The sequence below is a fragment of the Dioscorea cayenensis genome, chromosome 9 (genome assembly GCF_009730915.1).
Source record: "Dioscorea cayenensis subsp. rotundata cultivar TDr96_F1 chromosome 9, TDr96_F1_v2_PseudoChromosome.rev07_lg8_w22 25.fasta, whole genome shotgun sequence".
Classification (NCBI taxonomy): Eukaryota; Viridiplantae; Streptophyta; class Magnoliopsida; order Dioscoreales; family Dioscoreaceae; genus Dioscorea; species Dioscorea cayenensis.
In genome coordinates, this window is record NC_052479.1 from 19,216,500 (window position 1) to 19,227,812 (window position 11,313).

Here is an 11,313-nt window from a genome sequence, read left to right on the forward strand (position 1 = left end):
AACCTGATCAGTATAAAAAACATATACTATAGTGAAACATGTACTATGTTGAAATAATTAGGTTATATGAAATCAACATGGACAAGATCAACTTTTGATCTTTTAACAAGAAAATTGAACCTCTTCCATTGATGTTCCAAAATAATCTTGCTAGCAAAGGCTTCAATATCAAGAGAAATAGCTTTCACACTTCCACTGGAGTCTAGAAAACAGACTGATTGCTTATTTTCCATTTCCATGCCATTCACCAAACAAGACTGTAAATTTCACAAATTCCAAAAACTAAGCTTAAAACATGATCAACACAAAAGAAAATTCCCATCAATTGATTATTGCCAAACTGAAAAGATTACTCAATGGTGTAGGAAATTTATAAAAGTTCTCTTTGTATCTATGTTTCCTTCTTAGGTGTTATCGCTTATGTTTCTATCTGTTTAGCTAAAGTTCTGATCATCAATTGCTTATTTGGTTCTTTTTTTCTTTCTTTGCCTTATTAGTAAAGAAATAGATAAAGTTTAGCTTTTTCAAGCATCTTAAACATTATAAAAGATTCCAATCAGTCTTTTGTAGTACTCCATTGAGCTGGTTTGATTGTCATATTGCATCAAAGCCAAGCCAAGTTTGTTTATCTGACCAAACAGTCCTCTTGATACTCAAGGTATGCATGCCTTTAAGTGCCGTCTTTGACACCAATCATTTAAGAATTAAAACTGAAGGGCATAAAATTGATCCGGTTTGAATCCACTACGAATGATGCTACTTCAAATGAAGGTTGTAAAAAAACTAGACCGGCACTTGATGCTCAGCCTTGTAGCCCAACTCATTCTTCATCAACTGATTCAAATCACAACGAGGAAGACGCAAACCAAAACAATGAGAACATGTTAGAAAATGTACTTGCAGTTAATGAAAGCGGTTAATGTAAATGTAGGTACTTTGCGATCTTGAGTTTCAATTTTATTATATGCTAAGTTTCGTGAATATGTTCTATTTGACTAATGGGCATATTAATTATTATAGTTGATAACACGGGGCAATACAATAAAAGAGGTCGCACAACTTTGAAGGAGTTATAGGGCATTACCTCTGGGAGAAAAAGTTTTGGTTAGTGCTAATCATTTGGGACGACCTATTGGGGCCAAGGGCACAATTGCTATCATCATTTTTAGGTATGGTTGCTCGAAGTAGTCAGAGGATTGGCCTACAATATGAAAGTTGGCATAAAGTGCCAAAAACATTGAAGGAGGAATTATTAAACTTCATTGAGGTATGGCCACATACTTAAATTTTTTTGTTATGATTACAATCTAATAAATTTTATTAGGGTTATAACATTAAGCTCACATTATTTATGGTTTTACAATATAGTCATGTTTTTTTCTCAAAATTCCAAAAGACTATGTGCTTAAGTCACTGGGAAAGAAATGGAGAGATTACAAACATGATTTGAAGAAATGATATTTCAAAAGAGAAGATGGAGTGCGGGCAAACAAGGACAAACTTCCAGAAGGTGTCATTAGATGCCAGTGGGAAGAGTTAATTGACTATTCGTTTTCAAATAAAGGAGAGGTTAAAATAATTTTTTATCTTTGACATATTAAAATTGTGATGCCTTGTGCATCATTTAGTATACATGTCAATATGTAGGAAGCAAAAAAAGTTGGGATTACATCTAGAAAGCAACAAAAATACACACACCTTTGGTTCAAAAAGTTTTGCAAGGAAAGAAAAAGAAATGGTAAGAACTTGTGATGTTTATCAAGATTTATTGTTTGATTTATAAAATTTTGTTTTCTTTAGTGACTATCACTATATTGTTAAACCTTGCTTGTTATTTTGATTATTTAGGAGGTTAATAGTGGAAAAAAAATAGGACGTTTTGAGTTTTTTTAAAAGAAACTCGTACAAAGAAGGATGGATTACGTGTGAATGCAGAAACTCAAGACATTATGTTAGAAATTACTTCTCTCATATTCTTCAATTTAGTTGTTTCCTTCTTAAATCACATACTTATTAAAACTATTTACTAAAATGTAGGAAAAAACAACTGCAAAACTAGTTGAACATGACATAATGTGTGAGGATGAGACCATGGTTGAAACTCAAATTTTGAATCAAATAATTGGAAAAGAACGACATGGCTGAGTAAGAGGACTTGGATTAGGTCCAACACCTACAAGTTACTATGGTTCAAGTAGTCGCAGCACCACAGCATCAGTCGACCATTCAGAGTGCATCGAGCTATACAGAGACATCCAAGATAAATTTCAAAAGATGGAAGAAAATCATCAATGAGAATGTGATCAATACAAAGTTGTTATTGCTTTCTTGCAAGATAAGTTCCTTGAAGCTAGTAACCTTTTCCCTGATATAGGTGTCTCAACTTCACAATCTCAGGTATTTCAAACTTGTAAATTATTATTGTCCTCAATTCTACATTCTTAACATATAATTGGACTTGTAGAATCAATCTACTGGACCTGAGATTCCTGACGCTAATATAGGCGGTTCTAGTTCACGAGATCAGGTAATTACAAATCAAAAATATGATCTAGAAAGCTATGGCTATCTTCTAATGCTTTAAAATCTAATTGCAAAATCAATCTCCTGGATCTCACTGATGCAATGGCCAATTAAAGGTTGAAAACATGTTTTGCTTAGGTGAGGTTTTTTAGATTTTGGTTATGTATGAACTTTGAATGGTGATGGTGTAAGGTTTTGTCAAAACTTTGTTTGTCATGGTTGCTAAACACTTATGAATTAATTATGACCGATGGTGTTGATTTCTAAAGTGCATTATGTGCCCAAACTTTGTATTTCATACATTTCTCAAATACTGTAATGGTGAGAAATTAATTTGCTTTATGTGAAAAATGTCATAACAATGATGTTTGTAATAAATGTCTCATATGTTCTCATATATTGATTGTGAATGAAGTTGGTTTTTTTAATTAGGTGAAAATGACAATCAAATCAAAAAAATTATTAATTAACAAAATGGAAAATTCGCGGCGTTTTCCCAACCAAACGCCGTTTAAAAAAAAGAATTTAACATAATTCACTCTTTTTGATACACGGTGTTTTAAAATTAAAACGCCAGTCCAATACTGCCATGTCACAGACAAACACCATCATTTTGGCAGCATTAAAAGTAGAAAACACCGGCTCATTCCTGGTTTAATAAAGAAAAGGATATACATATCCCTGGTGTTTGTAGACGCGAACACCGTGGTCTTTTTCGGCATTTTTGTGTAATACCACCGGCAATATAGGCGGCGTTTCTAATAACAACGTAATATGACGACATTTAATATTAAAACGGCCGCACTTCAAAGACGCTGGAGTCCCCGGTGTTTGGTTAACGTTTTTGTAAAACACCGGCATGTTTCATAACGGCGTTTACAAACGCCGGCAAAAATTTAAAAAAAAATGCCGGAAAAGGCCCACAATGGTGTAGTGTAACCATTGCTTTGATTTGGTGTTATATTTTTAAATTCTACTCTTAATGATCATTTAAGAACTTTTGGTTCTTTTATTTTTCTTTAAGCCCTAAGTGAAATTGTGGTAGTAGACCAAGAGTCATGAGATAGGGTGTAAATAAAAAAGATAAAAAAGAAGAAAGTCTATGATAGTATTCCTCTGCTTACAATGGCTAAAAGCTAGTAAAGTATGAATGCATCTATGTAGATTTGTAATAAATCATGTAATTTTGTGGCTCTTATGCCTAAACTGTCAGTGTAAGCCCTAGCCCCAATACATTGTATGAACTCTTATTATTTGGATAATTATTATGAGGCATCGTTTTATCTATTATTATTTCTATGCATAGTTAATAAGATAAAACATCCTTGAATATTGGTTTTGCTCAAGTTATCAAATGCGTGATTTGGATAGTAAAACCTTGGAGCGTAAACTGGAACAATATTCTAAATGTCCCTAGTAGATTTTTTTCATGGGAATGATAATAAATTAAGACTAGTATGTCTCTTGTGAGATGACCTTGTTTTACGGGTCATAGGATATGGGATATAAATCAAAGGACATAGATACATGTTAGGGAACAATGTACCTGGATCAATCCGCTCTTGAGAACACTACATGGTTGTAAAGTCATAAGTGTTTTTCTCAAGCAATTCTTGTACTCGAATCCTTCAACCTGAAATCACTATGGATCTCAGATGAATCCTTACATGCTTTGACTTATGCCTAACATCATTCGTAACTAAGTGGCAAGTACGAGTATGTTTGGGTATGTCACGGTTCATGCTGAGAGACATGAGTGAAGTAAAGGGGTTGCTCAGCTTTGTAGAGAAAGTGAATATCACTGGCCACTTGATTAGTGAGACTGAGTAGTACATGGCCATGCACAAGGGAAATGATAAGAGTTATCATTTACTTAACCTAGTCAGTTCACTAAAAGATTAAAAAATTAATTAGCATTAAATAAGGGTGACTCGCTCCATGCCTTATGCTAATTAAGATATTCAGTGGCAAAGGATTGTATCAGGTTGCGATAGGTTCCGTTAATTCTCGAAATTGACCTTCGTTTAATATTGGGTAATAATATTATCTTGTTAGAGAATAATTATGATTTATGAGAGTTAAAGTTGTTTAAGCTCATTGCGGATGTTAAATGGGCCTACAAGACCATACACTTAGAATGCCGAAATCAAGGTTCAATAATTGTACTCAATGGACCACCTGATTAGGGTTTTGGTGAAAAACCTAATTAGATGGACTGAATAGCTTATTCAGGTTAGGTCTTATTAAGTATTAATTAAATATAATCAATTTGATTAATTAAAATGGTTTAATTAATCAAGTAAAGAAGAGAGTCCTAATTTGATTAGGAGTAAAGGATTTTATCATAAATTAGGGTTTTGGATTTCCAATATAAATAGATGGTCCAACCCTAGATTGAATCATTGGATTGGAACTTTTATTTTTAGCTCATCCTTAAGATCTCGAGCTCTTGCCCGTTTTGCATTTTATGATGAGTTACCATTCTACTACCAATAATTTCATATTAAAAAAATTTAATTAATTGATTTTAATATATCGACTTATAAATTTAAGGAATTAAATTGATGCATTGTGTTGTTGTAAACTACCCTTACAATAGAGTGAGTAGTTGATATTTCATTCTGGTGATAAGAAGTTAAGGATTTGAATTTTATCTGTGGATTTTTTATATTTATTAATAAAGGGGGGAAACAAGTATGTTGCGTTAACCTGCATGGAAGACTTTTGCATTGGATATACTTATTATATCTAAATATTTTGCATATATGATTTTGATTTAAAAATAAGATAATATTTGACTCTGATTAAATAAATTAGTACTTGTTTTTGCCAGTAAACCAAGTCGGACCGTTCTTCATATAAACAAAAGAATTTTGATTATCATTGAAGACCTTATAAATGTGAAAGCCGCCAAAAGCTAGCCATCGCTGAGCTTCATCAAGTGGATGTGTTTGAGCCTCAAATGAAAAGGATGTAAGCAAGGGGGCATTCATTGACCAAGAATCCATATTTATTATGGTCAATTTAAGCAACTATATATATATATATATATACATCTATGGCCTTATAAATAATGTATTTACTTGTATAACCTCACAAATTTTGAATTTTTTGGGTGTATACTTCTATAGTTAAGATAGAATTAAACAGAATGAGAATAAAAATAAAAGATATGTTAAATGACTTTGTGTTCGACTTTGGGTATGTAACTCATAAAATTAGTAAGGTGGATAATGAGAAAAATATTGATGGGTATTTTAGACTTTTTATATACCTAAATGGTGATTTAGATGTTATATCACAAATTTACCAATTTCTTATTACTGTGCATATATATAGATATATGAAAAATGTAAAGTTTATTTGAGTATATATGTTATATTATTTACGAGAGATATACACACACAAATATTTTTTTTTATGTATATATATACAATTTAAAAAAACCAGCAAGAAGAAATATATAGAACAATAATATTAAATTATGTAAATGGTTTATAATTATGTTCTTTTCAAATTGCATATCCATACTATATTGATTATCGAGTTTAAATTAAATTGTTTCACTGGTTTATAAAAAGTTTTATCAGTTGATATTTTTGAAATTAATCAATTTATTAATCGTTAAAAAAATGTTTGCTTCTAAATGACAAATCATATTAAAAATTTTTACGGTAACAAAAATAATAATTTGATGCAGAAATGTCTTGTTTTATATCATTTGACTCATTAAAAAAAATATTTGCTTGCTTGTTGTTTTATTAATTGTTAAAAAAATGTTTGATTGTTGTTGTTGCTTTTAGTCTTTTGTTGTTTTTTTTTATTTCATGTTCCATTCGGTTTGTTATATCAGGTTATGATCTCTACTTTCTGGTTTTTGATAAATCAATGATTTATCTATTTTTTTAAATTAAAAAATATATTAATCAATCCATATTAACCATTAATTAGACTAAAACAAAACTGAAATAAAATAGAAATTATTTAAATTAATAAGACCAAATAAAAAGCTATAAACTTCAAATTCCAAACTCGTTCAAATGTATCACAGTACCATCAATGGTCGTCAAGAAAGTACATAACTTCTAACATTGAAATTGGTACGAGATGCAATGAACATAATCCATGAAAGGGCTAAATCAATTATTAAAAATGAAAACTAATTTAGAAATTAAAAATAAAGAGTAAACTAAACTCTATTTATATGTATGAATATAAACACGTAAACACCATCGAATTTTATATTTCTTTTAATTGTGTAGGCAAAAGATGGCAAGTGCTCTTGGCTTAACCTTGCAAACCTCTTTGAACGAGAGAGAAAGAAGAAGAAGAAGAAGAAGAAGATGGAGGTGTAGTGATCTCTCACGATCTCAGACAAGTGTTTCTTATGCCTTGAAATCTATCCAAGATTACATTCCATCCATTCATCCTTCCCTATGGCATAAGGTATTATCTATTACTTAATTTAACCCTAATGCTTTTTATTCTCGTACTATATATTATAATGATTTTGTTTTGATACGCAAAAAATCAAAATTCCTTCTATTTCAGTTGTTAAAATTGTCAATTGCTATTCTTTTTATTTATTGATATATTTTTTAAATAAAAGGTTTATTAGTTTTAAAATAAGTTAATATTACTCTATGTAAGTATTACTTATCTAGAATTATGGAAATAAATATGACTATTTGAACCATAATTGTCCAAATAGAGAATAAAATAGATCATGTACCAAATAATGATAATAATTTAAAAACTCTTATTTAGTAATTTAAAAATTTTTATCTAATGTATTATGTGTTATGTTTTTAAATTATTTCATGGCAATAAAAATTGAGACAATTCTAGTAAAACATGAGTTTCGTAAAATAAGGGTATTCCTAGTTTATTGGATGCCTCTTAAGTAAAACTTAATATCATTAACGAGTTTGGTATTTAAAAATTGCAATTCATGAATTATAATTAGGACAAATCAAGTTTGATTAGATTTAATTTGTTATATACAAGCCAACTTTCATACAGAATGGATGTTTTAAATTTATAACAAGCTTAATTGAGCTTTACTCAATTGAATATTATTCATTTAAATGAATAGTTGTCTCTTTGTTATTCCCTTTCTAAAGGAATCACAAGAAGATCAAGGAAAACAGGGGAAAATAATTTCAAGGACAAAGAAAAGATTGAATAATAATAACACAGATCCCATTGTGACCATGTCATTAATTGATGATCTCCAAAGGCTTGGAATAGCTTATCACTTTGATGAGGAGATTCAAGCACTTTCAAGCCAATGCTTCAATTTCCAAAGTGGAAAAGATGATCTGTTTGGCACTTCTCTTTGCTTCAGATTGCTCAGGCAACAATGCCATAATGCATCCATAGGTATGTATTACTCATAGTAATAACCTGATTTGAACTACACAAATTGATCCAATCCGTCCTTTATGTCTAATATCATACCTGAGTTGGCCAAACTTGTGGTACAATTGCTTTAGTTAATGTTGGACTAAGGAATAAAAGTGAACAAATTTGTGCAATATATTGAAAAGTCAAAAATTAATATTTAAGGTCAAATAAATATTTATATTTATTAGAGATGTTATCATTTCAATCTCCACCATGGTTCAGATATGTTCCTTAAGTTCAAGGACAAAAATGGGAGGTTCAAGGAAGAGTTGAGCAAAGATTTGAGAGGTTTGCAAAGCTTGTATGAAGCTTCTTATATGGGGATTGAAGGTGAAGAATTATTATCACAAGCCATGGAGTTTAGTAAACACCACCTTCAAGCATCAATGGATTGGCTCCAACCTTCTCTGGCTAAACAAGTTGGCATGTCCTTGGCTTTTCCTACTCCACGAATGATGGAAAAGTTTGAGGCTCGAAGATATATCGAGAATTGGAAGCAAGATCTTAGAAAGAATTCAGAAATAATAGAGCTGGCAACTCTAGACTTTAATTCGGTTCAATCATTATACCAAAGAGAGATCACCGAGTTGAAAAGGTATGATTAATTATTTGCATTTGCTAAGAACAAAGAATGTGAACCAAAGTAAAGTTTTAAAATAATTATCATAAAACACTAACCGAGAATATCACATATTTACGAAGTAATATACTAATTGTATATTTGCTTGATTTTTAATGCGGAGTAGATGGTGGAGAGAACTAGGACTTGCTCATAAACTCCCTTTTGCAAGAGATCAGCCATTGGAATGTTTCTTGTGGACAGTGGGGATCTTTCCTGAGCCAAACTACTCTGAATGCCGAATTGAAGTTGCAAAAGCTGTGGCAATCCTGTTAGTTCTTGATGATATATATGACAGCTATGGTTCTTTGGATGAACTCATCCTTTTTACAGAAGCTGTTCAAAGGTATGAGGACCTGAATGATCAAATTAATACAACTATGTATTATATATTTATATACATATATATATGCATACATACCTGCATATATATATGTGTGTGTGTGTATGAAAATGCCCTTTTGGTCTCTGAATTATGTCTCTATTTTCTCTTTAGTTCATGAATCCTAAGCAAGTCTATTTTCATCCTTGAACTAAACAAGGGACTACTTTCTACCTCATTAAAAAAAAAGTGATTTAATAATTGTGCCACTGTGAATAAATTTTGTTTGAGAATAACATGATTTTTTGGACATAATTTGATGAATTAAATTACATAGCATGAATTTTTATAAGTTCTTGAACGTGTGATTTTTTTTTTCAGATGGGATATTGCAGGAATAGACCATCTTCCTGAGTACATGAAGATATGCTACATGGCTTTGTACAACAATATCAATGAGACCAGCTATAAAATCTTAAAAGAGCATGGATGGTGCATCATTCCCCAATTGACCAAACAAGTAACACCTTATCTTTGTTTCTGTATTATCTCTGTATTAGAGATAATAGTTTGACAAATTTAAATTATACGGATTAGATCTAATATGGTGTCACAGTCAAATTTCATAGTATCATGATTCATGGTGAATACATCATGACAAGTAATAACACTGAAACAAGAGAATATTAATTAATTACTAACCTAACAATCTGTTATTATCAAATTTTTTTAACTTAAATTATCTAATTGTTTCAGTGGCAGAAAATATGTGAAGCATTTTTAGTGGAAGCCAGATGGTTTTGTAATAATCATGTGCCAAAACTTGACGATTATTTGAACAACGGAATTACTACCACAGGAACTTACATGGCCTTGGTTTATGCTTTCTATCTTATTGGGAAACAAGTAACAAAAGAAAGCGCAGACTTGGTGAATGCTTGCCCTAAACTCTTTTACAACTCTGGAAGGATCCTTAGGCTCTGGGATGATTTGGGAACAGCGAAAGTAATACTTCTCAATCTTTAAATATAATGCTGCCAAAAATAATTATCTACGTCTCATAATTTAGATACATTATGATATTATCTTTTACATGAATGCATGTTTAGATGTTATTTTGTATATTTGTATCCTATCAAAGGTGAACATCATCTTTTGTGCATTGCTATTTTATATAGTTGTATTTTAAATATTATTTCCTCAGTTTAAGTTCTTAGGTTTTATTTGAGTCAATCTAATGTCAATAATTTTATATATAGGATGAGCAAGAACGAGGGGATGTGGCTTCTAGCATAGAAATATGTAAGAAAGAGAATGGCTTTTTATCTGAGGAGGATGCAAGGGATGGTGTTAGAGGCCTCATTGATCAAACTTGGAAGGATCTCAACAAGGAGTTGATAGGTTTGAGTCCACTGGGTCAATCACTCATCAAAGCTTCATTAAATCTTGCAAGAACATCACAATTGATATACCAACATGGAGATGACGAGAAGGCACCTGGAATTGAAGATAGTATTCACTCATTGCTCATTGAACCAATTCATTATTCGTGATTGTCAGCTAATAATCCAGATGAGATCATCTAAGTGAAAGATGAGGGGTTATCCTTTATAAGTTAGAGGTTATGGAATATGAAAAGTCATGACGTTATGGAATATGAAGTTGATAAGTCATGAGTTATTATGTTTGAGTTTAATAGAATTGAGTGTAGGAGTTTCTAAAATGCTAAAATTCCTTACATGGTCTATATATAGGCTATCATGGATGAGTTTATGTCATAAGAAGAAAAACAAGAGGAATAAGAAAAGTTACAAGTGCAAGAGAGAACATTGTCCCAATAAGGTCTTCTTTGTCTTTCTCCTTCTTGAGTGAGTGTTTCAAACACTGTGAGTGCTTGGCTTGAGATCTCTAGGAGAGGTCAGAAGCTAACAGTGATTATGTTAATAAGTAAAGATTATATATATATATATATATACTTTCTTTTATAAATGTCTAAAGGGATGCCGGGTGCAAATTAATAATTGTTAATTTAAATTTAATTCAAAATTTAAATTAACTTTGTTGGTATATATATAACTTTATCATAAATCCATGCCAATCATAGTCAGTATTTAAGACAATCACTCCTTTCATAGGAAGGTATATATGATGATATTTTCAATAGCTTGGGCACCATGTTTTATGATTTTGATTTGTACTTTGACAATCAATGAGGAAATTGGCATAGATTAGGAATACCTGTATAGACTTGTGTCTTTTATGCTCTGCAGCAACAAATCATTTATTCAAAGTTAGGATCTCTATTTTATTATGGAGTAGACTTAGAACAACTGTAGAAGGGTGAAGAAGATGGAATCTGGAAAGCAAGGATCTCTCCCACGCAAAACAGAAGGCTACTCTCTCAATTTTCATTCCTCCATTTTTCACATTCATAAACATACAG

The 11,313-nt window shown here is 31.1% G+C and overlaps 1 protein-coding gene across 1 annotated transcript; it reads left to right on the forward strand.

Annotated features, from left to right (window-relative positions):
* The first annotated feature begins 2,185 nt into the window (after positions 1-2,185).
* LOC120268559 (probable terpene synthase 11) lies at positions 2,186-10,423 on the forward strand. Its single transcript, XM_039275903.1, has 9 exons — positions 2,186-2,231; positions 2,336-2,397; positions 2,465-2,527; positions 7,647-7,905; positions 8,152-8,524; positions 8,676-8,894; positions 9,252-9,390; positions 9,627-9,875; positions 10,130-10,423. The coding sequence occupies exons 1-9, from the start codon at positions 2,186-2,188 to the stop codon at positions 10,421-10,423; spliced, it is 1,704 nt and encodes a 567-aa protein (XP_039131837.1).
* Positions 10,424-11,313: the final 890 nt, after the last annotated feature.

Coding starts and splice junctions, on each gene's coding strand:
- LOC120268559 (XM_039275903.1), top strand. CDS start 2,186: ATGGTTCAAGTAGTCGCAGCACCACAGCATCAGTCGACCATTCAGA. Junction 2,232..2,335: donor GCATCAGTCGACCATTCAGA/GTGCATCGAGCT, acceptor CTTTCTTGCAAG/ATAAGTTCCTTGAAGCTAGT. Junction 7,906..8,151: donor ATGCCATAATGCATCCATAG/GTATGTATTACT, acceptor ACCATGGTTCAG/ATATGTTCCTTAAGTTCAAG.